The sequence below is a fragment of the Pogonomyrmex barbatus genome, unplaced genomic scaffold, assembly GCF_055798465.1.
Source record: "Pogonomyrmex barbatus isolate J1 unplaced genomic scaffold, ASM5579846v1 scaffold8, whole genome shotgun sequence".
NCBI classification, from domain to species: domain Eukaryota; kingdom Metazoa; phylum Arthropoda; class Insecta; order Hymenoptera; family Formicidae; genus Pogonomyrmex; species Pogonomyrmex barbatus.
The window spans coordinates 3,630,465-3,657,568 of record NW_028297182.1 but is presented as its reverse complement, the minus strand read 5'-3'; the positions used below and the strand labels follow the sequence as shown (position 1 = coordinate 3,657,568).

The following is a 27,104-nucleotide window of genomic DNA, read 5'->3' as shown; positions in this document are numbered from 1 at the left end:
CCGAACTAAAAGTCACGTGCAGCAAACTTGACAAAAGTCAATAATCACGTTTTGAAAAGTATTTTGTCACAATTCCAGAAAATGAAAGCGAAATAAATTTTTCGAGAATTTTCAACATTTTTTCTTATAATGTATTTAAAACATAATTATATATGTACATAATATTCATATATAATTATATATATATATATATATATATATATATATATATATATATATATATTATATTTATATTTAAAATTATATTTTAAAATATAATTTTAAATGTGTGTGTCAAATATTTAAAATAAAACATACATTTGATGTATGATTCGAAAACGCATAAAAAGGAGAAAATTATGTTTATTTTATATTAATTTAGAATAAAGATTATGTCCAATTATTTTATATCAATTTATATTCTTCATACATGTATATTGTATTATATCAAATTTATCGCATTTGGTCAGTTATTTTTTCGGCATCCGAGATGTTTGTGAAGTTGATCCTATCGCTTTCATTATCCACACAATGCTTGTTCAGCTGATGCGCCTACGGACAAACGCGATGATTCGGAAGGATGCACAGTTAGCCTTTTATTTCGGGTCCATTGGTTACCGATTGGCAATACGATGTCAAAATACATCTGAATACGACCTGCGAAAAAATGGATATCATCGGTAATCATTGTATCAGCGATCTTTATATATTCGAGTCATGTTAATTATATCTTCGTGTACTTCGGATAATTCAAAATCTTTTTATACGATCGCTTCCGGTATATTTACTTCGCTTTAAGGGGATGAAAGTTTCATGTCATTGGCATATGTTACGCTTCCGTTTACGTCAATTTTTAATTTTCTGGAAATATTGATGTATTTAAACGCATTTAAACTTTGTTTATCGATATAGTTTATTGAATGTTCAATTTCTATCGATGGACGATTTCTTTCATTTTGAAATTTTTCAAGACTTAAAGATTGAATTTTTTCAACGCTTTTAAAGGTGAAAATTCTTTTCTCCTATTTTCCTAACAATCTAGAAACTCTCGAGAAGCAGCGATATAGATCGCTAATATTTCCAGTTGTATATTATCGTTAATTTAGAAGATTTTTTCGTTTTGTACGAATCTTAATTTTTTAAGCCTATAGTTCGTCGAGTTGCGTTCATCTTCGCGCGACCTGTTGAAAGGCAGGAATTCGATCCTTGCTCATTCTCGAACGTCGCAAATAAATCACGACCCGCGAAAACGGCGGATCTCCTTCCGCAGTCGGCGTTTCGTTCTACGATGTTCCACGACGTCGCTGATGGATCTTTATCGATCGGTCGAGCGGAAACGCGATCGAGCGAGAGGAATGTCTCTGACGGTGTTTTCCGCTCGAAGGAATTAGTCGCCGGCGACGTGGGACCGCCCTTCTTCGGCGTTGACGGCGCCATCGATCGCGTCTCATAACGGATGTTCCGACGTCTCGCTCAAACGTCTCTCGATCACCGATTCCAATAATTCGACGGATTATCAAGTCGAACGTCAATTACGTTGCTCGAAACTTCTAACTGATGATGGCATAGCTCAATGCAAATTCTTCGAGAGATCTGATTTGTAAATCGATCCATCCGTGTTTTTCGAGAGAAAATCATTTCTTTTTTTAAATTTTATATTCGTTGAATATTATGAAAAATATCTTCTGTTTTGACGTAATATCCTTTTCTTAAAAAGCATTGCCGAGTCTGGAGGCTGAGATTCGTACGTAACGTGAAAATAAACGAGTTTATCATTCTTGACATTGCTTTGCGTTCAAGATGTCGGAAATGATATCTGCTTGAATTTAATTTTTTCTTGTGCAATTGTCGTAATACATTTAATTAATAATAATAATAATTTTTTTTCTAGAATTCTTTAAATTTGTTGCATTATTTAATCCAATCCTATTCTAGACGCACAGAATGAAAAGATACAAAATTCCAAACGGGAATTTTTTTATCGTAAATAACGAATGTTTTATTTGTCAAATCAAACAATTTAATTATTACATTTCCTCAATATTTCATTCAATACATTTTTTCAGTCGTAACAAAAAGAATCTTTGCGTAAAATGTGTGAAAAAACAATTGTTCGTGGATGTGATCGATGAATCGGCATCTTATGAGTGAGTGATCTCACTCGAAGGTTTACAAGACAAATAAATGGGACTCGGAGTCTGCAATATTACCCCATAAAAACATTCGTGTGAACATTCATTTACAACTTGACAAAGACAATGAACTTTCTACGTGTTTTTCATTATCGTGAAGGATAGTCGTGTGTAATATCCTATTATTACCTGCGATAATCAGAGTAGTTGTGAACTCATGACATTCTCCAGTAAGGAAGGAAGTAACGATAATAATGAAATAATCGAGAGATATAATAACGATCTTGTCGATATAATTATTGTAAAAATTTTTAAAGGAAACATTACGGCGATTGCACATTTTATTAGTTATAATCCTGGTCAGTCACATTTTAATTTTTATTGTATAATGCGCATTATATCTCCACAACGAAGTATTTGTCCGTAAACAACAATTAATAATAGATTGTTGTTTGTTCAAGCAGTTTGACCTTAATAAAGGGTTTAAGTCTATCATCTACGTGTTTAAATAAACCCCGTATACACCTCGACGTTAGCTTCCCGGAGCTTGCGCAGTGTACATTTTTCTGGGGCAAGACCCATGAGGTGGATATGCCACAGGTGAACCTGTTAGAGTCTATCATGTCTTTACTGAAAGTAGATTTGCAGCTGACCAGAGAGAAAAAGAGAGAAAGACGACGGACGGCGTGTGAGAGAGACGCGAAACATTGAACGGAGCAAAAAGCTTCGGAATCGCTCAGACGACAGGCTCCTTTAACGTCGTTCCTATTTCGTATAATTAACAATCAACAATGCTGACGGGAGTGATAGACGGGTTCGTATGTCATAATTCCACTGGAAATCCTTCACTTTTCGACGACACGTGTCGTTCCACCTTACTCCCAATTGATCGTTGACGAAGTCGATTGAGCACGCGGACAATTCATAAATCAGCCTTAATAATCACGCTTGTCCTCGACGGCGATGACAGTCGTCGCTTCCTTTTCGCGATGTTCACGAGAGAATGTCCTGATGAAATAACCAAATTTTCTGTTAGCACGCAGTTGTGTTGCGAGGACGACAACTCCACTATCGGGCGCGCGCCTGTCGAGGACGACGCTCGAAATCAGGCGGTATCTCTGCTATGGATTTCTTATGGTGTCGTAGTCCCGATCATATTGGCCATCGGCGTCCTCGGCAACGCGGCGATCCTCGTCGTGCTGTCCGGCCCTGTGTTCCGGGGTATCGCCTACTTGTATCTCAGCGGACTCGCGCTGGCGCACATCGGCGTTACCCTGTCTTGGATAACAATCAGTTTGTACAATCAGCCCGAGCCCCAATCAGCGTGCACTGCAGAAAAATTCAGCTGAAGACAAAAGAAATCAGCTGTCGTATCTACAATATTAAATTCATTTTTTATTAATCTTATATTCGTTTATCGTTTAATTTTATACTCGAGTACAATTAATGTCGCATCGACACACGGAAAGAATACTTTTGCTGTGGTATCTAAAAGCTCGATCAGATACAGATTTGAAAATAATTTTATTGGGCCACTAAAATATTAACGCAAGATGTTTAAATTGATTGCTAAAATATAAAAAATTTTTTATTACGATTTTTTATTACGATTTTAATAAGAATAATAATTTTGATGTCCCAACAAAATTATGTTTAGATCTGACCTAATTTTTAGACACTTCAGTAAAACTGTTCTTTCCACGCATAGCTTCGGTGCATGTAATTCTTGTTCGATCAACTTATATTTGTCTGCACAAAAGGGATATTTTTTTTCAGTGCATTCTGATAGTCATGTACTGATGTTCTAATATGATTATATTATTTCAGCACTGAGATTGGGCTATGGTATGAGCAATAATTACCCGGCAGCCTTTTACTATGCACATCTAGAGCTCGTCATTCTGAATGCCTTCTCAGCCGCCAGTGCTTTTATCATGGTCTGCTTAATCGTGGATCGATATATTTTTGTATTTTTTCCGGCACGCATTCGTACCGGAAACACGCGCAAGAATGTCAACAACTTCATATTGTCTTCCTTCATCGCCGGTTTCGTGGTAAATTATTTTCGCATAAAAAATAGCGTTCTCTTTCTTATAAAAAAATTCGAATTTTTTTGTAAATAAATTAAAATTGAATGATTTTTCTATATTCCAATTTGTAAGAGCTTTCTATTATCGCAGATATCTTTGTACACATTGAATGCTTTCCATTTAGTGACACAAGTCAACACAAATATCGTTCTATCTTTCTTGGCTTTCAATGATTAACATGTACAAAATGATACTTGTGTCGACTTATGTCACTAAATGGAAAGCACCCATTGATTTTTACACAAACTATACATTTCTTAGAGTATTATAAAAAATTGTTAGACATAATCGCTGTTGATATCTAAAATATTAAATGCCGTCAATAACAATCATTAATGACGGTTATGCATATAATAACTTTACATATGCATATAATAATTTTACATAATGAAATGTATAGGGTGCATTATACACGTTTTGCGTTTATAGATTAGTTGCCCATTATCAATCATGAGAATGGTTTATGCGGAACAAAACGGTTCCGGCACTTCTTTCGCGCTACGTGAAAATATGCGGGTTACGCAGAGCACGATGTGGAAAGCGTATATTTGGATAATGGAGATCGTGGTGCGGATTTGTCCGTCGATCTTATTTATTATATTGAACAGCTTGGTAATTAAGAGATTCCTGCAGTTGAACGCGCAAACCCGACAATTCAACGTCGCTTCGGACAAATTTCGGCCCAACAACGCGCCCGATATGTCGTTATTGTCTCGTAATCGAGGATACAAGTACAATAAAATATAAATAAATATATAAATAAATTTTATATTTTAAAGCAAAAAATTAGATACTACATTTTGGGTCTCGCCAAACCTCAAGCGATGCTTATAAAAATCACTCTTTGCAGAGAGGAGCAACACTTGGCGATAATGACGACAACAATGATATTGTGTTTCTTTGTAACGACAGTCCCGCCAAGTCTCACGCCGATGCTATATACCGATCATCACTCGTCGGATCTTGGTTATCAAACTTTCCGAGTGTGTTCGGCGATCGTTGAGCTCAGCAATTACGCCGTTTATATTCTTATATATCTCGTCTGCAGTACTGAATTTCGAAGGGAGTTGCTGCGAATTCTACAAGTGAGCTATAAATAGTACAATTGCACTTGCTCGTTGATTGCAAAATTCTATTATAAATTAACGAATTATATTTCTAATAAATTCTAATAAATAAATCAGTCACGATTTAACATTTGTAATGTTTCGATTAGGCGTCTAAAGAGGCATGTCAAAAATAAAAATTAAAAAATCGATTTAAAAAAGAAATAAATTCTTCATTATACATTTTAAACTGGTTAAAATAATTTTTATTTTAAAGCAATTCGATCGCTTTAAATATTTGAAACATTTTTCTATAAAATTATGTCTTTTTTCATTATGTATCTTTTTTTTTTACATAGAATTACTAAATCGATTTTTCTAGTTTTTTTTTAATCTCTTAGAAATAAATAAATTATAATCGTTCACAATTTTAAAAGATTATAATTTCAAAAGTTACGAGCAATCAAAGTTGCAAGAAAATTAATCTTTTTAAAATTTAAAAAATGTATTTAAGAAACATTTATTACAATATACAAATATATGCCAAAAGATTGCCAATAAAATAAAGAAAGAATTGCATGTAAGAAATATAGAAATAATCTTGACGATTTCATAACTGCGATTTTTACCTATTAAGCTTTTGAATATAAATTGATAATAATTGAAAATGACAGGAAAATTTGCAATAAATAAGACCGTACTTATATATGTTTTGTGAACAGGGCAGATGTAACGAAAGTGATGGACAAGATGCCGATCAACCGATAGGTGAAATCGAGGATTACAGCCGACATGGCACCACCATTCGTTTATCACCGGAACATACCAAATTGAATTCTCCGGAATCACCGACTAAAGAAATTAAATTGGAGGAAGAGACGAATCCGTCGGAGGCTACTGCTTTTATGTTAGAGAATCGTGTTATCACGTAATCACTTGCGCCTTGAATTCGATTATTTATATTTGTTATATATCTGTCATTGTACCTTTCTACTTCATCCATGATGGAACTTTACCTGTAATTAATGATTCAAATTAATGTATGAAACAGTTTTATGTATTATACTATTATATTATAATTTTATATTACGTTAATAACATGTACATATATATTTCAATTTCTGTATTGTAATGTATAGAAATTTATAATTTATAATTATATCATAATTATTATGTAATTATATATATAAAAATTATAATTGTAATATATCGAAATTTCAATTCATTTGATGTGTATAAATTTAAAAATTAATATTGACTCTTTTCCGTTCATTCGTAAATTTTCATAAATTTTTTCCTTCTCAAAATATCAAAATTACGCATCTAATTGTTGCAGTCATAAAATACAAACTTCACTGCGTTTTCGCGCGCAAGTCCTAACCTAACGTGTCGCTCTTTGCTGACGATAATTTATAACCTTAATTTAACTCCGAATTGTCAAAGTATGAAATGACGTATATATAGTAATTACATGTTTAATCGTGAAGCAATTCGCGTTTCGACATAATATTTCATGTTATTTAAAATTCAGGTATTTATATAAGGAACAATATTTGAAAAATGATATTAATATATAGTTTATGTTAAGGATTAGAAAAAGAAATTTATAACATATCTGAATTTATAAACATACGTATCTGAAACTTATAAGAGTTTCGCATACTGATTGTTTCTTAATTTTCCAGTAAAGTGCTTTGCTTAATGATGTTTGAGCTACCGGCAGAATTGACAGCTAAGCCTTTAGCACAAATAGGTCTGACTGGATTGGACATTACGAATCCAGTACACCGTTCTATCTGGGATGCATTCAGCAATAATCGTAGACTGGATTGCGCAGCCGTTCAGTTCAAGTTGCTCAGCTTGACACACGAATTTCCTACTGTCAAACCCAAAGTATCATGTTAATTTAATTATTTGAGATATATTTGTGAACAAGATATCTGTTTGATGTTATTTATTCAATGTCGCTATGTATTGTTTTTGTACATTTTAGCGTAGCTCGTACGAATGGTATATACCTAAAGGAATTTTAAAACGGAACTGGATGAACAAATATCTCAGTGACATTCCTTCTGTAGTTGTTGTGTTCTATGATTTGGACTGGAATGATCCTTTGTGGAATGAAAAAAAGATGGAGTGTGCTTCTAGAGTGCAATCTTTAAGGTAACATTTTATAAGAATCAAAGGCAAGCAATTTTTTTATTGTATTGGATCTTAATGCCTAATAATTATTTTTTGAACTTTTATATAAAAATTGCTTATCTTATGTTTCTTATACTAAAATACTTTGTTGTCCCTTATAGATTTCTGTATTTATCTTATCTATCGGGATATGATAGTTTGATATTATTGTAACATTAAACTGAATGTGATATATTTTTTTAGAGCTGCCCTTGATGGAAGAAGTACAAAGATTGCTGTAGTATTGATACAGCATGCTGTTCAACCGCTTCCTGGTGCCGAGGATGTTGTTGCTACCGAGCGTGCAACAGCACTGTGTGGAGCTTGCGATTTAACAGCAAAACTTTTATATATCCTACCACATGCTGATCACTTATTGGGATATATATCTAGGTTTTTAACTTGATATAATTTTATTATTCTACATTTTCTTTAAAAAGAATAATATATTCTGTTTATTATAGACTGGAAACGGCATTCTACGATTTGGCACAAAATTTTTATCATCACGAATATCGAAATGTTAAAAGTCATCGTGATCAACTTACCAAGAATGTTCATCAATATCTGTTTGTTCGTCATCAATTTAAAATGGCATTCCTGAATGAACTCAAGCAGGAGTTACATCTTGCTCAAAAGTAAGATAAGAAATTTAAAGAGCTATGTATTACACACATGCACGCGCGTACATATGTATATCTGTATGAATATTTTACAGGCATTACATGCAAGCTTATCACAATCTTCTAGAAACAAGAATGACAGATGCAAACGCAATAGAAATAAAAACTGTAGCTGGTTTTATAAATTATAAGTTATGCAGAATAATGTTTAATTTGAATCTTCCAAAGGATGCCATTTCTCAGTTCAGACTTCACACGGAAAGGTTTAAACATTTATGGCAATAGTTTATAAAAATTTTGTGTTTCAACAGTAACAATTAACTGATGTTTATTAGATTTAAATTAAAAACTGGTCCAAAGGAGCTTATGTTTGAACACCATGCTTGGATGAGCAGTCAATTCTCTACATTTGCAGAATTATTTGATGAGGCCATTCGTCAGGGATTACCTGCTGTTCAAACGCAACATCCGGGATATTACTTCCAATTAGCTGCCAATCATGCAAGCCTACGGCAATCTGCGTGCAAAGAACTTTGCCAAGTAAGAATAATTTAGCTTTTTGAATAAATTATGTTTCGTTTCTCTCTTACTTAAGTTTTAATATTATTTTAGAATATAAACAGCTATCCAGATCCAGATCCGTTACTGGGTGAAGAGAAACTCGAATTTTATGGACAGCGGCCATGGCGACCTGGTAAATTAAGTGCAGAACCTGCGGACACGGCCAAGGAAGCTATCGGTATACAAGCGTTACAATACAGAGAAAAGACTGCAGTTAATCATTCTGTAAGATAATCGTGTACATATTTTTTAAATGAATATACGATAAGATTATTACAAGAAATATTTTATTAATTTATTCTTATTTTTTAGATGATAATTATTGGTTTACTAGGAAACGCGATATCACAATTCAAAGTGTATCGTTGTCCAAGAATGCGACGATTATTAGGTACAATTTGTTTTTTTAAAATTTAGGAATTACTTGTATACTACTAATATGTTCATATAAAATAAATAAGATCTTTTTTTTTTTTTTACAGTTGTGCAAATGGCAGAAGAATATTTCAATGCTCGAGATTACGGCAAAGTTCTTACGTAAGTAATTAATTAATTTTTTCTTTATAATAGAAGTTTCTAAAAAGAAAAGTTTGTCATTAAATGATAAAGTTGATGTTGACATTAGTTTATTTAAATTAATTAATTAACAAATAGATTAATAAATATTTAATTAAAATAATAATGATTACATTATTTTTTGCGTTATAAATATAAAAATTATAAAATTTGATTGATCAGATTATTGATGCACATGTTGTGGGAATATCATGGAGAACGATGGCCGGTCTTACTCACAGATATCATAAAGAATGCACTACGTGCCGCATATCTGTCGACCAGTATTCAAGATTATCTCACTCTGGCTCTCGAAGCTTTGGGACCTTCAACTACATTTTCAGAGGATCGGCAAGCTGTTATTTATAATAATATTATGAATATATTACAGGTAAGCTCAATAAGATATTTATGCTCCATTGCAAGATATATAATGATCTTTTCAAAAACTAATTTCTTTTCATATGGAGATTTACAAAAAAATGATTTTACTTTTGGTAACAGAAGAAACCACCGAATCCAGAGCCAGATTTGCCAGACGATGTTAAGCATCCTGCAATGGAGAAATGGATATTGGAATTAAATCGTTCGGAATCAAATATTTTTACAATTGATGATAATAACATGACATCATTCGTCGATCTTAAAGCACGGTTTTTGCAACAGACATATGCAGTGAACACAATGATAACGGTGGAAGTTATTATAAGGTATTTATATCTATTTTAATGTTGTAGTAATAGTATTGTAGTAATAGTAATGTTTTAAAAATTACTGGATGTAATTTTATCTCCTTAATTGCAGGAACTCTTACTGTGGTATCATTAAATTTTCTAATGCATCGATAACAGTTAGTGGGCCAGGTTACAATGCCGAAATTCCACTTGATGAGGCTCAACAATCTAATCTTATTTTTCAAGCAAAAGAAACAAAAAAGTTTTACTTCAATTTTAAAGCGCCTCATCAAAATGATGGCGTAGAAATTCGCATCAGCACAGTTTCCTTGCAAATGGGCGATAATACACGTTGCAGTATTATGTTAAGATTCTCAGCTATGGGTAGAGAAACGAATTTATTGGATCGTTTGTATCCTGAAATACAACAACTTCGGTATGTTTATGAAAACTATTTATTTTGTAAATCATCTGAGAAGAATTAACATTTCTTAACATTATTTATTTGCATCAGTGGAGGAAAGTTTGAAGCAATAAGACCGTTAATTCATGCAGAAATTAAACAGGAGGAATCAAGTTTAAGTCTAGCTGCAGAGTCTAATAATCCTGCGCTTTTAGGCGAATGGCTACCCATTACAATATCCCTATCAGCTAATGAGAATGTTAATGTAATTTGTTTATATGTAATACTCGTGTCAGATGGTAGTAATGAGCAATCAAGTATGTTTATCCATTCTCATTATTTTATTCTTGATCTCTAAGTTTTATATTTCATATTTCATTTAATATCATGTTCTTTTTTTCAATAAAGTCATTCTATAATTTCAGCTGAATTAAGCATTAATATGCTTAGTAAAGAATCAAAAGTATCTATTCTTGTTGGTGATATGTTAAAAGGCTCCTCAGCCAAACATATTGTACATATTAGAGCGCATAAAATAGGCGATAGAAATATTATAATAAAGGTACTCGTAAATAATTGTCTTTATAAATTGTTGTATAATGTGCTATTATTTATCATGATATATAATAGGCATTTATATAATAGGCAGATTATAATAGACTTGAACAAATTAGAGGAAGCAAAGAATTAACATATTCTTTGGCAGTTAAGAAACCATTCGAGGTTGCAACGCAATTTTACACTACGTTGTTCGAACCATTAACAAAAGGTTTTGTCAATGAATCCTTTATCATTATGCCGCATATTACATGTATTTCCCCATGGCCTATAAACATCTTGAGTACATCTATAGAATTGGTAAGCCACTACAGAATATATAACTCGATTATCTTTAAAAGTTTGCGATTAATAAATTAGAATATTGTGATAAATCCAAATTTGAAATTAGGCAGATTCGATTCAAAGAGAGAACGAACTCGACAAACAGGAATCCATTTTAGCGGGTGTTAAACTCTGTGATGGCGAGACGGGGACTGACGCCTATTGCTTGATTCCAAAAATAGGCGGCGAGCAACCAATTAGTATTGGAGTATATACTATCAAGTGGAAAAGGTAAAAAGTAACCGATGAGAATTTATGGCGTAATATAGCCTGATCTTTAATCTCGATCGTTAATCTCTGTTTCATAGAGCAAACGACGAAACGGCATTGGAAACCAGTAGTAGTGTAACTTTGGCTCCCTTATGGGTCGAGGATGCGGTGATCGGATTGGAGGCTAAAATGCCAGCCCACGGATGGGTTCGCACGCCATTCTGTATATCGTATTTTATAAAAAATCATTCTGACTACCTTATCACTTTGCGCTTGGCTATGGAAGGTAGTGATGCGTTTATGTTTGCTGGACAAAAACAAGTATGTGATTCATGGTGGTATTATATATGATGTACATAATGATCCTATTGAATTTTTTTTTTTTAGGTGGATATTTACATATTGCCTAGAAACGTCAGAAGAGTTGATTGGGTTTTACGGCCGTTAGTCGCTGGTTTTGTTGCTCTTCCAACATTATCATTAACTGTACCTACAGGTAATGACATTTACTATATGTATTAGCTTAAATTTTTATACTTGATACATCACATCTATAATGAACAGATGAGGAACACAAACTGGGTAAAGGACGATTATCAGAAGTGATTGAACGTTCATTACCGAGTCATATATATATACTGGTAAGAATAAAACTAATATACTAAATAAAAACATAATTTTGATAATACTACATTGTAAAATGTTAAATTTTTGCAGCCGAAATCGCAGACTTTAGGAGAATAAATAAATTCAACATCAGGATTACTTTTTTTAAAAGAAAAATATTTTTCCTCCATTAAACTGTATTATAATATTATAATATACATTTTGCACAAACAATTATAATATAAATTGATACCATATATATTATTATTATTAGAAAGACATGAATATAAATTTTTCTTGGATTTATATAATTTATTTAAACTAAATGTTCTAAGTATTCAACAAACATGTTGAATGGTAACAATTACATTGCTATCGCTCTACAATTCATACATGCGTAAATATCGATCATAGGGATCATAGGGATCGCTTTTCCCATTTAATTCCCATACAGTTTTTCCAATCTAGTCTCCATCTAGTTTTTTCCATGTAGTCTCCACATAATTTTTCCCATATAGCCCTCATCTAATTTTTCATAGCTAGTTCTCACATTGTTTTTCTCATGTAGCGCTCACATAGTTTATCCCATCTAGTTCCCACATAGTTTTTCCCATCTTCTTCCCACATAGTTTTTCCCATCTAGTTCCCACATACTTTTTCCCATCTTCTTCCCACATAGTTTTTCCCATCTTCTTCCCACATAGTTCTTCCCATCTTCCCACATAGTTTTTCCCATCTAGTCCCTACATAGTTATTCCCATCTTCTTCCCACATAGTTCTTCCCATCTAGTCCCTACATAGTTTTTCCCATCTTCTTCCCACATAGTTCTTCCCATCTTCTTCCCACATAGTTCTTCCCATCTTCTTCCCACATAGTTTTTCCCATCTTCTTCCCACATAGTTCTTCCCATCTTCTTCCCACATAGTTTTTCCCATCTAGTTCCCACATAGTTTTTCCCATCTTCTTCCCAAGTAGTTCTTCCCATCTTCTTCCCACATAGTTCTTCCCATCTTCTTCCCACATAGTTTTTCCCATCTAGTTCCCACATAGTTTTTCCCATCTAGTTCCCACATAGTTTTTCCCATGTTCTTCCCACATAGTTTTTCCCATCTTCTTCCCACATAGTTTTTCCCATCTTCTTCCCACATAGTTTTTCCCATCTAGTCCCTACATAGTTATTCCCATTTTCTTCCCACATAGTTCTTCCCATCTTCTTCCCACATAGTTCTTCCCATCGTCTTCCCACATAGTTTTTCCCATCTTCTTCCCACATAGTTCTTCCCATCTTCTTCCCACATAGTTTTTCTCATCTAGTTCCCACATAGTTTTTCCCATCTTCTTCCCACATAGTTTTTCCCATCTTCTTCCCACATAGTTTTTCCCATCTAGTTCCCACATAGTTTTTCCCATCTTCTTCCCACATAGTTTTTCCCATCTTCTTCCCACATAGTTTTTCCCATCTAGTCCCTACATAGTTTTTCCCATCTTCTTCCCACATAGTTCTTCCCATCTTCTTCCCACATAGTTTTTCCCATCTAGTTCCCACATAGTTTTTCCCATCTTCTTCCCAAGTAGTTCTTCCCATCTTCTTCCCACATAGTTTTCCCATCTTCTTCCCACATAGTTTTTCCCATCTTCTTCCCACATAGTTTTTCCCATCTAGTCCCTACATAGTTTTTCCCATCTTCTTCCCACATAGTTCTTCCCATCTAGTCCCTACATAGTTTTTCCCATCTTCTTCCCACATAGTTCTTCCCATCTTCTTCCCACATAGTTCTTCCCATCTTCTTCCCACATAGTTTTTCCCATCTTCTTCCCACATAGTTCTTCCCATCTTCTTCCCACATAGTTTTTCCCATCTAGTTCCCACATAGTTTTTCCCATCTTCTCCCCACAAAGTTTTTCCCATCTTCTTCCCGCATAGTTTTTCCCATCTAATTCCCACATAGTTTTTCTCAACTTCTTCCCACATAGTTTTTCCCATCTAGTTCCCATATAGTTTTTCCCATCTTCTTCCTACATAGTCTTCTCCATCTAATTCCCACATAGTTTTTCCCATCTAGCGTCCACATAGTTTTATTAATCTAACTCCCACATAGTTTTTCCCATCTAACGTCCACATAGTTTTTCCCATCTAGCGTCCACATAGTTTTTCCCATTTAGCGCCCACATAGTTTTTCCCATCTAGCGCCCACATAGTTTTTCCCATATAGCCCCCATTTAGTTTTTCCCATCTAGCTTCCACATAATTTTTTCATCTATTCCTGACATAGTTTTTCTCTTTTAGCCTCCATTTAGTTTTTTCCATTTAGCCCTTACATAGGGTGCTTTCCAGCAAGGAAACACGGTGAAACACTGTTTCACACAATTAAACACACAGTGCATAGGTACTTGATGGACACTTTAATTTTTAAATTAGTCGCTACATGACATCGTACATGATACAGAGTTTAGCGGGACAGATTGAATGAAATTTGATACGAATTTTAAACCAGTTATTCAACGATGACAAAGTATTGAACTGTTATATTTTCTAAATGTAGCTATGTTGCATAATTTCATCTCTAATCATAATCTTCATTACAATTATTCTAGCCTGATATCCAACCGCAAATTAGTTTCAATTTAAGAGAAAAGAATTTCTGTTTTAACAGTAAGTTTTATCAAGTCATTAATAATTCACTGATTAATTATTATAAATGAAAATATTATAAATTCATGTAAAATTGATATAAATACATGATATTAATGGAAACTTATGAATAATTTTTTAACAAATGGCCAGGTATTATTAATGAATTGATGGAAATGCAAAACCAAAGTACTACTAACTCGAATAACAGTTCAAGTATGTTAAATACTAGTACATGACATCAATTTCTAAAGGACAAGATGAGGATGTGTTGCTGTAACCTTTGATACCATTTAATGAATGGTCGAAGAAGACATCGTGTTGAACATTATTTACAAATTGTAGATTTTTTGACAGATAATGAATTTAAAGAGCACTTCCGATTAAGTTGATATACTGCTTCATTATTAATTGAGGAGCTAGAGGCATTTGCATTTATTCCATCACATACATTTGGTAAACCGATATCAGCAAAACTAAGCTTTTTACTTTTCTTGTGGTACATCGCAAATATAGAGCCCTTGCGAATTATGTCTGATAGACTTAACATTTCAATTTCTTCCATGTTTCGAGTTATTCGACAAGTTATAGCTTGGTTACTAACAAAAGCAGATGCAATTATTAATTGACCACAATGAAGTTAGAATATGTGAACAATTTAATGGAATTAATAATGTTTTAGGAGCGATTGATTTCATTCACATTCAAATTGTAAAACCTGCAATTAATGCACAAAGTTATTGTAACCACAAAAAATATTTCTCTATTAATGTGCAAGCTGTTGTTGATGCCGATATACGTTTCAGAAATTATATATATTGTGATGAACCAGGTTTTTTTCATTTCATAATGCACGTGTTTTTAGGAGATCACTTCTATATGAAACTGCAATGACAGATAAGAGAATATTATTTCCTGGTGAAACATTTTTATTAGGTAATTCAGCATATCCATCGTTACAATCATATTCAGCATATCCATCGTATTTTTATGGCTTGTGCCACCTTTTCGGGATAATGGACATTTGACGCCTGAACAAACAGAATTCAATTTTATGCATTCTTCTACAAGAATAACAGTTGAGAAAGCGTTTGGACAATTAAAGGGACGATTTTGTCATATTAAATTCTTTACTGAATATCACGATAATTTTTATAACCAATACGGTAGTTGCAGCTTGTATACTGTATACATAACTGTTGCATTAATAGATATAACATGTATGATTTCCCCGAATATAATGATGATTATTTAAATGTTGCAAATAATGAGGAAGATCATAATTTTTATAATGAAATGCAAAGAGATCGCAGGATGCAACTATTCAATGAAATATTCCCTTGAGTATGATTTCCCATGATCTAGAGTACTTAAATGTTTTGTATTGTTTCAAAATTTCTTATATATATATATATATATATATATATATATATAAAATTTTAAAACAATACAAAACATTTAGTTATCGTAGTAAATAATATTGTAATCATAATAAATATTTATGTGATGCGCATTTTTATTATATATTTTTACAAAATATCGAAGATATTACCAGATAATATGATTCTTTTGAATATTATAAACATGTTTTTGAAATATCGAAATGTCAGTTATTTATATAATAATTATAAACGTTAAAAACTACACTGTCATAAATGTATGCTATTAAATATTGTAACTTTAAAGTTTTTGTATTTCCTGTAGGATTAATATACTTAGAAACTATTTGTACATTTTTATAAATAATTTTTATAATAAAGTATTAACGTCATTTTTTATAATAAAGTATTAACGTCATTACAAGCACAGTTAATATAAAAAACAAATTTGGAATTATTTCATTTGACTTTCGAGTTAACATCCCCTTCACAAATTTCCTTTTCGAAAAGCAAGGCAATATTATAAACAAATGCAATTATATACACAGACATTATATAATTATATATAAAATATTGAATTTATTAAACTTTTATGTTCATTTTATACCTGAATACCAAAATCTTGCAAAGCGCTAGATCTAGCTTCCCATATTTTGCCTTTTTTTTTTTTGGATAGTCCAACATTTCTATTTTATTTTCGTATAAACTAAAAAGGGCTAACGTAGCATTTTGGTCCCAAATAGCAGCTGTTAAACACATATTTTTTTCTCGTTAATAAAACAAAGTAAAAGTTTCTTTAACTATCTCTTAACTTCTTAGACTATCTCAAAATTTATACTCAACAAAAAATTAAAATACAAAAATTTTGTCTTTCAAATATTTAATATTTACTTTCTTTTCTGCAAATGAATCATTTGATTCATTAGATTTTTCTTATACAACAAAACATTGATGTTGTGACACATCTTCAAGCGTACAACATCGTTACAGTGTAGACACTGCATTTTTTAAGTTTTTATAACAAAATGTTCAGTTTTAGACAAAAAAACGCTCACTACATACAGCAGTCAATTCGACCTAACCACTAATTTCTAGAATTTACAGTGCTAGAAATATTATAACATTGACTAAAATTGGTAGCCGTGATAAACGACACAGCTTGATTCTGCTCCACAGATGTGTCGATTTGCGTTGTGTTGTGTCGTTGTAGGAAGGCACTTGTATCAACACTGTGTCACACTGTGTTACCTGTATCTCTTGATGGAAGGCACCCATAGTTTTTCCATCTAGCCCCCATCTAGTTTTTCCCCCATCTAGTTTTACGAGTGAGGAGCGTTACGTTACGTTACCATGGAAACTGTTACGTACGATATATGTATAGTATGCTAAATGTACAATAAATTTTCCTTTGCATTTGTTTATTATATTCAATAATTTTATATTCGACAATTATAAAAACATTGACTGTTATTGAATATTGGTATACTACATGCATAGTGGACTGCAACGATTTTATAAAATATGACAAAGAGTGGCAATATTGATATCGGAAGTGTTTTCGACGAGTACCTGCAAAAAGAACAGCAATTCGAACGAGAAATAGAAGAACGGTATTTTCGCTGAAATCTAATATCTATCAATAATACTATAGACATATATATTTATATATTTTTCCTGATCAACATAAAACATGTTATCTCTTATTTTCTTGTAGCAACAAATTACGTCGCGAGATTCGTGACAGGAATATTTCCAAAGTTTCTGACTCATCAAATTTGCTTTTAAATTTGGAAAAATCTCGCATTCGAAATCAGGCTCTTCTAAAGGTTTGTTACTGCTTTTTTCATAGATAAAAAAATATAGAAAGATATAAAAAAAATCATTTATAATAAAATTCAATGTATCTAGAATGTAGGAGAAATATGCTAATAATATAGAATATATTGTTATTTTAAAATAATTTTTCTGATAAATTTACAATGTTACTCATATTATCTATTGTTTTGTTACATTATGCAATTCGAAGTTTATCATAAAGCCTGTTTAGAATGGTTTCAACATAGAGTATTGCAATTATATGCTACAATACAAAAAAACATTTAAAGAATCAGAAAACACTTATAACATATATATTAGGATATACACATCAAAATGCATGGCATATAAAATTATAAATGATTTTACCCAGAAAACTAATATTAGTTACAGATTATCTGAGGCGAGTTTTAACTTAATATTTTTGACCATATGCTATCATATTACGACATATGATGATAGTTGTAAAACAGTATATTTATATATTATGTGAAATATACAATGATATATATAATATTTATATTATAATATTAATATATAATATTATATACTAATTAATAGAATTTGAATAGAATTAGGAACTTACATATTATGTTTTATAACAGGATATGGAGATGTCTAGAGCACGGCTGAGAACTTACGCTTCTTACACGCCTACCGATGCAGAATTGCAGCAGATTTCGTCAGCCTATCGGAATCATCTTCGCAGAAATCTCCAAACGAAATCGTAACAAGAAATTGTTTCCATGGTCGGTTATTCGTCGATGATTGTTGGTTCAATCTGATAACTCGAGCCGAACGAACAAACTTTCAAATGAAAAGTTTATTGATCGTTAGGATCGATGGATCAGATTGATTGCTAATCTATTTGATTTTTCGCATCTTTGTATGTTAATCAAAAGAAATAAGATTCGTCAAACGAATCAGATTGCGAAACGTGAACACAATATTTTTGCGCACTTTATAATCGGGCCCGAGTTTTTGCGAATAAATGAAGCAAAAGTAAAATGAAGCAAACTGGCAAACAGATTGTCATATCTTACGTATCTCACATGAATCTCTATTATCGTCGTTCGTAAAATAATTACCACCACGTGCAGCACAATGTATCACTAATATTACATTTTAACTCGGACAATGTTGACGTGTAATGTATTGCAAACGAATGTGCTTGTGGCTGGCTTCTTATTTTCCAGCAAAATATGAAATGGAAAAACTAACGAAACTAATTTGCACTCTAATCTACTCGTCCAAAGGTCTCAACGGGTCTAATTATAAAGGCAAACGCGTTACTTTTTTCAAGAACAATCGCGTGACAATTGTTCAAGCTTACCGTATGATAGACCGATGGATCATTGAATCTTTCTATCCGGTATTGTTCAGGAGCTTCTCGTGGAATTGCGTACGGTGGGACTACGTGTAAGGAAGATGCGTGGGCAAGTGGCGAACGGTGTCCACCTGCGCGCTCACGCGTGCTATATTCATATTTATTTTCTATGTGCGAGCGCACTATCGTTGCCGATAATTACCGGCGTGCACAACGTGCATACGTGATAGGACGGCACGTATCCAGAAATTGCCCGATAAGAAGCTCGGGGCCAATAATTCGCTTGGAGAACTGGTATTTACTTTAAGTTGCGTGCCATTTTACACACTCGCTAATTTCGTCTGCGAATTTCGACGGGCTATTTATTTTTCGCAGGCGTGACTTTTCGACTTTTGAATTTGCCGACAGATTAGATTTGCGGGATTAGATTTGTTCTTTTTTTTTATCATCGGTCTCATCATCGTACATGGTATGGCTTTTCAAACTTGGAAAATGCGCAATTTATGCAAATTTGTGGAAGCCGCGCGTCCTTGCCCGTAGCTTCACTTACCTTACGCGTTTTCATATCTCGAATAGTTTGTAATGTGCAGACGTTCTGTACGTCGCAGAAAATTCCAAAAGACTGGGAGACATACGAAATAAAACCGTGACAAACGCGATTTCGAGAAACAATTTTTGTATTTCGACGTGGCATATAACAGTAGCAGCTGAATAAATAAAATAATGCTGTGACTTCTTACTTTGACTATTGTGACGCTCGCAACATCTGTATCAACAGTTTCATTATCTTGAAAATACTGGTCCTTTCACAATTTGGTCAGAGATCCTATAATACTTTCCACGAACATAATCATAAATTAATTTTTAATTAATTTAAATTTATTTTGTTCTTGCAATCCAGACAAAGTTTAAAAAATATAAATATAAATATTAAAATATAGAAATAAATCTAAATAAGGTCGAAAAATTTCAATCTAAATATGTACAACGTCCGGTTGAAAAGGACTAAAATGCAATTTAAAATTAGATATTATCACTTCTTGATAGTGAATATATCTGTATCATATTTGAAATATATTACACGGGCATCTGTTTGTCGGCTTGCGTTGTACATCTTTGAATGTTTCGAAATTATTTTACATTATTATGACTTTATCTATGACTTTGCAATGCCATAAAGATGTAGCTAGTTTTATGAACTTATCTATCTGGAACGTTGTGAATCACGTTTTCAAGTTATTGAAATATGTTTTATGGGGTTGATAGAATATCACGTTTCCTTATATTTATTGCTTGCTTGACTGTATAAACTCTGTGTAAGTTCATTGCATTTGACTATTTGGCTATCAATATTAATATGTTATCGTTACTGTCAGCACTCACTGGAAAATGGAAATATAACAGTACATAATGTGTCCTTGGTACATGATAGACTGAATAAGATATACGATGTTTACATAAATTTTTTATTTAATTTTTCTCGCGCACGTAAATAACGCAAATTTTTGTTATAAGTGAAAAGAAATATAAAATAATATGATTCATATTTATCATAAGAATCTATATGTGATAAGAGTCTATATATTATATGATTTATATTTCACGTGTAATAAAATCTATATACTTTTCTTTTATATGTATAGAAAAATTTTTTTAATTTAATAAAAACTTACAAAATTGTTATACTGCCATTTATTATTATATTTCTTAATTTTCTTTTTGTAAAAAAGTTATGGATATTAATGTTATTCTTCGAAAAAATAATACGTATTTATATATATATATATATATATATATATATATATATATATATATAAGGAAGAGATAATTATGATTATATACGCTGGTATAAAATCTTTTTTTTTTATATTCTAATGCATTGGTTTAATCAATTTTATATGTGTATATAAAATTGATTAAACTGACTCATACTTATTATTTTATTAAATAAATCATATAAAGAGAGATATTAACATTAAATAATTTATTACTACAAAGCAACACTAGATACTGTACTGGTATTGACAAAAAGTATGATTTAAGGTATATAATAATCATATTTTAAGACATACAAGTTTTAAATTTATATGCATCTTTATATTGATCTTTGCTTATCACAGCACTAATTGTTACGCTAAAGCACCTTATTTTCTCATAGGACCGCAAAGAAAGAATACAAATTCGTTCGTGTTGTTTAAAATTTGTTATTTGCTAATATTGTTAAATTAATATTGTTTAACAATATATATTATAAAACTGTAAAATTAAAATTAATAAAATTGTGCAACATGTACAAGTACAAGCGCACAACGTAAATACAATTTCCTCCTAAATAATACGTTTTAGATAAGAATTTTAAATACCCACTGTCATGAAACTATTTTAATTATTTTAAATAATCACATTCATCAATAACTAAATACTATTACTATTAATCTTGCAAAAAATTCTTTATTATAGGCGCAATCTTTTCAGGATCATTCAAATGCACATGATGCGTGCCTTTCACTTCGTGATATTCAAATTTTCTAGCTCCTTGTTTTATGATATCTAATACTTTCTCATAATTTTCAGGCTGTTCCAATTTCAATCCAGGAACAGCACGAATATTGAGATAAGCACATTTTATGTGAGATGCGTATTCAAGTACTAAATCTAAGGATAACATGCCCAAAAGAGAAACCTAAAACAAGTATAAATAATTTTATATATAAATATATTATTATACTAGTCTTAGAATAAATCCATAGCCTTAATTTGTTGTGGATAGTATTTTGTATAATTAATTAAATGTTTTTACCTTCAATCTTGGGTCACGAGAAAAATAGTACTTGTTCTTTTGATACGCTGGCTGCATACCACGTTTCATCAATATTTTTGCTCCTTCGTTCGTTATACCACCTTCATATGCCTTTTCTACTATGTTGATCATCTCTTCGTATCCATAGCATGGTACATTGTCCAATGTTAATGATTCATACTTCAAAAACTTGTCAATATATTCTCCAGTGTGTGTAGCTATTTTCTTGACGTCTCTAACGCTTGGACTAGCGATGTCCAAACTTATGAGAATATCAACTTCATCTGGATATGATGCTGCATACAAAAATGATATAGCACCACCCAATGAATGTCCAAGAAGTTTCACCTATTTCCACAATAATTGGGTTAGTAACAAGCTCATATTAACTTAGCACATATATAATAAACAATATATTATATTGAATAATACAATACACTATCCTATATAACTTTTACATACATAAAATTACATTTAAAAACAATGCATGCGAGATATTAAAATATTCACATTAACATAAATCCCAGATTTATAAGAAAAACATTATCATGCAGTATACTTAAACGAAATGTAACATCAGAGTGCAATTTAAGTGCAAACAAAGGATGACTGTTAGATATGTGTAACATTGAGATAAACATATTATCGCATAGAAGTTTTAATAGTGATTTTGATTGCAAAGAGTGCAAAGAGTGAGTGGATTTATCCACTCGCTAACCTTATTCCATTTGAAATGTTTAATGATTCTACGAAGGATTATGACGCCATCCCAATAGACATAATAAAATTGACTCTTTGGATAGTGCGAAGATAAACCGTGTCCCGGCATATCCAAACAAAGAACAGAAACATCATCGGACAACAATGGCATTAACATATCAAAACTGCCTGCGTTATCCTGGCGACCATGTAGTGCCAGTATTGGTTGGAGCTCACTAGGACCCCACCATTTTCCTGCAGACAAGAGTCGCATTATTTTTTTTTTATTTCATTTTATTTTTTATCTTGTGATATTTAATCAGAATATCTTGCAGTTATAAATTCGATTAATTTATTAAATGAAGATCCTCCTATGAGTATTCTTTGAAAATGCAACAAAGTTACAGCTGAGTTAAAAAACTTTTGTCCTTGAGGACACAATGTAAAACATAATACGTAGTTATACAACGATACTTTCCATTATCTATGATATAATCAATATGTAATTATATCATAGATAACGAAAAGTTATTCATTTGACTTCTTGATTATTCTTGATTATTCATCAAGAGTTTTTATTATCTCTATCACAGATGTATTATGCATATAGTATATATAACAGTCAGCCTTTCTTGACATTTCATCAACAATATAATGATTAAATGATGCAATGTGAATATTAATAAATTTAATAATATGTTATATTATTTTCAATTCTAAAGAAAATATACAAATTAAATAATAATTAATTACTGATGAATATAATCAGTAGATTCCACACACCCCTTAAGTTATGCTGCAACTACATTTAACTTCTGTAAAAAAGGCATATAAAATCCATGCTTTTGCCTATCTGATATTATTACTATGTTAAATTTATGATAGAAGAAAGAAAAATATCTCTAAATCGTTGTATAACATTGACTCGCTGGCTAACCTTGTTCCACTTGTAATGTTTAACAATTCTACGCAGCGTGAGAAGCCCATCCCAAAATATATAATAGAATTGTCCAGGTGGTAGATGAGTGGAAAGACCATGACCAGGCAGATCTATGCTCAATATAGCTATATTTGGCAACAATTGTGCCAAGGCATCAAAAGTTCCCGAATTGTCTTGCCAGCCATGTATTGCCACTATAGGCTGCTTATCTGCTGATCCCCACCATTTTCCTAAATTTATCAATATGTTCAATTTGATGTAATTCTAATCAAGATTGATACCTCTTCAATTACTTTTTAATTTATGGCATTTCCTTGGCAAGCAGGATTTTGGTTGCTAGTCTTTTTTAATATGAAATAAATTCAATTAATTATATTACCAACTATGTGCCGCTTTTAGCAGACTTTCAACGTAGTGACTCTATAATAATTCCAGCCATGGTAATATAATTAATTGAATTTATTTCATATTAAAAAAGACTTTAGCAATCAAAACCCTGCTTGCCGAGGAAATGTCATGTTTCGCGTTGTTAGTTAACATGTACCCCTATATCTATGTATTCTTTAATTTGTTTTTAAAAGTACCCGGTAATATTATAAGATATGTTTGATATTTAAATATTTAATATATGTTAATGGATGGATTTTATACAAACGTTTAGAACAAAATTATCTTTTCTTCTTAAGACATCAATTTATGATAGAATAAGAGGCTTGATATTTATAATCTGTTTTAAATAATGTCTTAAGACATGACTGATTGATTTATAGATGATATTCATAATTAGTTCTTATATTTAAAATCATCTTAAATCGTCTCATATTTTAACAAATTACATAACTGTATAAACTTAAGACTTAATAAACTTTATAAACTCAAGATTTTAAATATAAAAACAAATGCTGAATATCAGTTTATGAGATCTTCAGTATATACTCAAGACAATCTTAAATATAAGAATCAATTATGAATATCAACCAGGGAAATGCAAGAGATAATTTTCACTGACCTCTGATGTAACCCCATGGCACCTGAATTTGTATATCCTTGACATCTGCAGAAAAAGATAGAAAAAGATATCGGATTATTACAAAAAAAAGATATATTTAAATTGTTATAAATTACAATTATAACAATACAAAAATATACACGAAATTCTTCCCATGTCATTTAAAAAATTAACCTTCTTTCTTGTATCCGTTCGTCGCAGTTTCGGTCGACTTGGTTTTCTCCATTTTGACGGAACAGCTTTCAATCAGAACTTGCTAGTGTTTAAAAGACCGTCCGCTAAAAGATTCTCCGTGAACGTTTCAGTAGGACTGTAAAAAGAGAAATCAATCACCGAACACTGACCAACGCTTGCGACGGATGGAGCTGTTTAGAAAGGACAAGATTTTTTTTCTCTTCGGTAGACGCGAGATGATCGTGACATTTTTCGAGAAATTAATTATATCTTTATGTGTTTAAAAAGTACATTTATCTGAATTCACTTAAAAGTCTAAATCCGTTTGAAGATACGTTGCTTTTGTTACTTACTTGATTTCGCAATCGTTTTATAAACATCGCCACAATAACCAAATTCAATAAAATAGATCGATAAGAAAAAAGAAATCGTTCGTCAATTTATCGGTTTTTATCTGACGGCTTTTATCTCCGATAGTTCAATAATAGTATTCAAGGAAGACGACGCGCATCATAACTCATGATCAGAAGTCCATGCGGATAGACTCGCGCGTCCGTGACGCGTCAAATTAGCAGCACATGACGTCATCGTAACTCGTGTTAGACGCGTGATTGGTCGAAAATCAGCGAACGATATGTCTTTCAAACTGATTTATCTTTCGCATTCTGAAAGATAATGATTAAAAAAAAAGGAATAGGAAAAAGAGGGAAAGAGAAAGAAGAGAGACCAACGTCAATTCTACATATTTATTTTTCCTCGCACGCGCACACGCACGCACGCACGCACGCACACGCGCACGCGACACGCCACACACACACACACACACACACACACACACACACACACACACACACACACACACACACACACACACACACACACACACACACACACACACACACACACACACAGACTCGTCCGTTTGCTTAATTACGCACCTTTTCTTTTTAAGGCACAGGAATCAAGTATCAATCACTTCGCTTGAATGTGTAACACTAAAGAGGTATATATTCATCAAAGGAGGAAATAGAAAGAGGAAAGAAAAAAAAAAGAGGTGAAATCAATCTGAATCTAGAGCAGCACGTGTGAGTCGCAAACCTTACCATCGATCACTGCCGGTAGTTTATAGCGCAGTGTAGTTAATAACTAAACGAATATATTTTATTAAATTATTCTTATCACGTCATATCTTTTTCAGTCATACGAGTCAAACCGGTATAAATTATTACTTTCCTGTATGCGAAATCGGACACGTTTGAGATTTTATGTGCGCGCACATGTGACAAGTGGCCCAACGAGACTGCGAAAAGGAGAGAAAATGAATTAATTATCGCGCGAAAACGATTGAAAGTCGTTAACTATGCCTCGTCATTGCCTTACAATTCACACGTGATTCGCAATGACGAGGCAATTGTGCCTTATGCAATATTACACTATCAGGTTAAGTTTTCATAATTAGTCTGCAGATAAACTGTTCCGACATAATGAACGCTATCGCTGCATTTTAATAATGCATTAATTTAATGCATTAATTTATATTAATAGATTATATTAATAGATTATAAATGCCAAAAGACTTATGTAGAGGTACGGAACTTTTTTCCCAGAACTCTTTTTGTTTACGATTAAATCGCGCGATGTGCTCATTTTACTTAGCGAAAATAAATCATAACATGGTCAATATTTTATATGATCAATATTTGTGTAATGTTTGTGTAATGTTGTTAATCACTTTATTTTGTTGATTTTTTGTTTGAACTTTATGAACGATCATTTTTCTCTTTTTTTCTTTCTATATTAGAGAAAAAATTTCATATATCGGAAAGAAGGAAAGAAAGAGGGGAGAAAGGAGAGAAAGAGAGAGAGCGTCTTCCATTCTAAAAAACTATTTGCTTATTTTCATATTCTTAAAGGTCTGTTAAAAAAAAAAACAAAAGTAATCTTAAAATTTGAAAGAATATTATTTTGAACTATGTTAATTTTATTAACTATAAAACTATTTATCTCTTTAAATTATGACACTTCGGTGAAAAATGTTTTTTATTATTATTGAGTTTTTAAACGATAAAGATTTTGTAAGTGGTTGTATAATAAATTAGATGAAACATCTTATATATATATATATATATATATATATATATATATATAATTTTTAACACCTACGTTAGAATTAAGATTAAATTGGAATAACTAATCAAAATAAAATTTTATCTTATTGACCTTGAATTTTCTTTTTCTGATTAGTTAAATTTTAATCCAATTTCAATTTTAATTTAGTCTAGACTTAATGAAATTCCTTCCTCTTCCTTTTCACACATACACACACACACACACACACACGCGCGTGCACGCACGCACGCACGCACTCACACCGCGCGTGCACACA

General features: G+C 32.0%; 4 protein-coding genes and 3 long non-coding RNA genes across 11 annotated transcripts; 4 read left to right on the top strand and 3 right to left on the bottom strand.

Annotated features, from left to right (window-relative positions):
- Positions 1-326: 326 nt before the first annotated feature.
- On the bottom strand, positions 327-2,439 carry LOC112553005 (uncharacterized). The gene is made up of 2 exons (XR_016141174.1): positions 2,301-2,439; positions 327-636 (listed from the first exon to the last, which is right to left on the bottom strand). It is a non-coding gene; the product is annotated as an uncharacterized LOC112553005 (long non-coding RNA).
- Positions 2,440-2,730: 291 nt separating this feature from the next.
- On the top strand, positions 2,731-6,499 carry LOC105432776 (putative G protein-coupled receptor B0563.6). The gene is made up of 6 exons (XM_011647723.3): positions 2,731-2,925; positions 3,148-3,404; positions 3,939-4,165; positions 4,631-4,932; positions 5,052-5,286; positions 5,970-6,499. The coding sequence occupies exons 1-6, from the start codon at positions 2,903-2,905 to the stop codon at positions 6,177-6,179; spliced, it is 1,254 nt and encodes a 417-aa protein (XP_011646025.2). The 5' UTR covers positions 2,731-2,902; the 3' UTR covers positions 6,180-6,499.
- Positions 6,500-6,617: 118 nt separating this feature from the next.
- gry (trafficking protein particle complex subunit 11 gry) lies at positions 6,618-14,698 on the top strand. The gene is made up of 22 exons (XM_089084240.1): positions 6,618-6,778; positions 6,933-7,140; positions 7,241-7,410; positions 7,633-7,821; positions 7,893-8,066; positions 8,147-8,314; positions 8,387-8,591; positions 8,664-8,837; positions 8,925-9,003; positions 9,095-9,149; positions 9,351-9,558; positions 9,672-9,877; positions 9,972-10,277; positions 10,356-10,561; positions 10,670-10,806; positions 10,890-11,102; positions 11,194-11,357; positions 11,435-11,657; positions 11,724-11,832; positions 11,901-11,977; positions 12,054-14,456; positions 14,539-14,698. Exons 2-21 carry the CDS (start codon positions 6,949-6,951, stop codon positions 12,078-12,080), a joined length of 3,282 nt encoding a protein of 1,093 aa, XP_088940366.1. The 5' UTR covers positions 6,618-6,778; positions 6,933-6,948; the 3' UTR covers positions 12,081-14,456; positions 14,539-14,698.
- A 785-nt stretch (positions 14,699-15,483) lies between these two features.
- LOC105432772 (uncharacterized) lies at positions 15,484-17,045 on the bottom strand. Its single transcript, XR_003096919.2, has 2 exons — positions 16,846-17,045; positions 15,484-16,700 (listed from the first exon to the last, which is right to left on the bottom strand). It is a non-coding gene; the product is annotated as an uncharacterized LOC105432772 (long non-coding RNA).
- A 253-nt stretch (positions 17,046-17,298) lies between these two features.
- On the top strand, positions 17,299-20,779 carry LOC105432773 (uncharacterized). Its single transcript, XM_011647721.3, has 3 exons — positions 17,299-17,564; positions 17,669-17,780; positions 18,375-20,779. The coding sequence occupies exons 1-3, from the start codon at positions 17,476-17,478 to the stop codon at positions 18,498-18,500; spliced, it is 327 nt and encodes a 108-aa protein (XP_011646023.2). The 5' UTR covers positions 17,299-17,475; the 3' UTR covers positions 18,501-20,779.
- Positions 20,780-21,065: 286 nt separating this feature from the next.
- Positions 21,066-26,240, bottom strand: LOC105432771 (putative serine hydrolase). Of its 5 annotated transcripts, none has more exons than XM_089084252.1 (6): positions 25,948-26,240; positions 24,719-24,854; positions 24,545-24,589; positions 22,615-22,850; positions 21,897-22,244; positions 21,066-21,779 (listed from the first exon to the last, which is right to left on the bottom strand). In XM_089084252.1, the coding sequence occupies exons 2-6, from the start codon at positions 24,768-24,770 to the stop codon at positions 21,528-21,530; spliced, it is 933 nt and encodes a 310-aa protein (XP_088940378.1). In that variant the 5' UTR covers positions 24,771-24,854; positions 25,948-26,240; the 3' UTR covers positions 21,066-21,527. The 5 variants fall into 5 exon arrangements, with proteins under 5 accessions (XP_088940378.1, XP_011646017.2, XP_011646018.2 ...); XM_011647715.2 differs by having other exon boundaries at positions 25,822-25,948; XM_011647716.2 differs by lacking the exon at positions 25,948-26,240 and adding an exon at positions 25,657-25,799.
- Positions 25,701-26,654, top strand: LOC148934709 (uncharacterized). Its single transcript, XR_016141173.1, has 2 exons — positions 25,701-25,836; positions 25,917-26,654. It is a non-coding gene; the product is annotated as an uncharacterized LOC148934709 (long non-coding RNA).
- Positions 26,655-27,104: the final 450 nt, after the last annotated feature.

Bases quoted from the DNA above. Each gene is read 5' to 3' on its own strand.
- LOC105432776 (XM_011647723.3), top strand. From the start codon at position 2,903: ATGCTGACGGGAGTGATAGACGG. The intron at 3,405-3,938 runs GTTTGTACAATC...ATATTATTTCAG, and splicing joins CCTGTCTTGGATAACAATCA to CACTGAGATTGGGCTATGGT. The intron at 5,287-5,969 runs GTGAGCTATAAA...TTTTGTGAACAG, and splicing joins AGTTGCTGCGAATTCTACAA to GGCAGATGTAACGAAAGTGA.
- gry (XM_089084240.1), top strand. From the start codon at position 6,949: ATGATGTTTGAGCTACCGGCAGAATTGACAGCTAAGCCTTTAGCACAA. The intron at 9,004-9,094 runs GTACAATTTGTT...TTTTTTTTACAG, and splicing joins AAGAATGCGACGATTATTAG to TTGTGCAAATGGCAGAAGAA. The intron at 10,278-10,355 runs GTATGTTTATGA...TATTTGCATCAG, and splicing joins CCTGAAATACAACAACTTCG to TGGAGGAAAGTTTGAAGCAA.
- LOC105432773 (XM_011647721.3), top strand. From the start codon at position 17,476: ATGACAAAGAGTGGCAATATTGATATCGGAAGTGTTTTCGACGAGTAC. The intron at 17,565-17,668 runs GTATTTTCGCTG...ATTTTCTTGTAG, and splicing joins GAACGAGAAATAGAAGAACG to CAACAAATTACGTCGCGAGA. The intron at 17,781-18,374 runs GTTTGTTACTGC...GTTTTATAACAG, and splicing joins GAAATCAGGCTCTTCTAAAG to GATATGGAGATGTCTAGAGC.
- LOC105432771 (XM_089084252.1), bottom strand. From the start codon at position 24,770: ATGGAGAAAACCAAGTCGACCGAAACTGCGACGAACGGATACAAGAAA. The intron at 22,851-24,544 runs GTCAGTGAAAAT...TCTTGTCTGCAG, and splicing joins GCCATGGGGTTACATCAGAG to GAAAATGGTGGGGTCCTAGT. The intron at 21,780-21,896 runs GTAAAAACATTT...TACTTGTTTTAG, and splicing joins CTCGTGACCCAAGATTGAAG to GTTTCTCTTTTGGGCATGTT.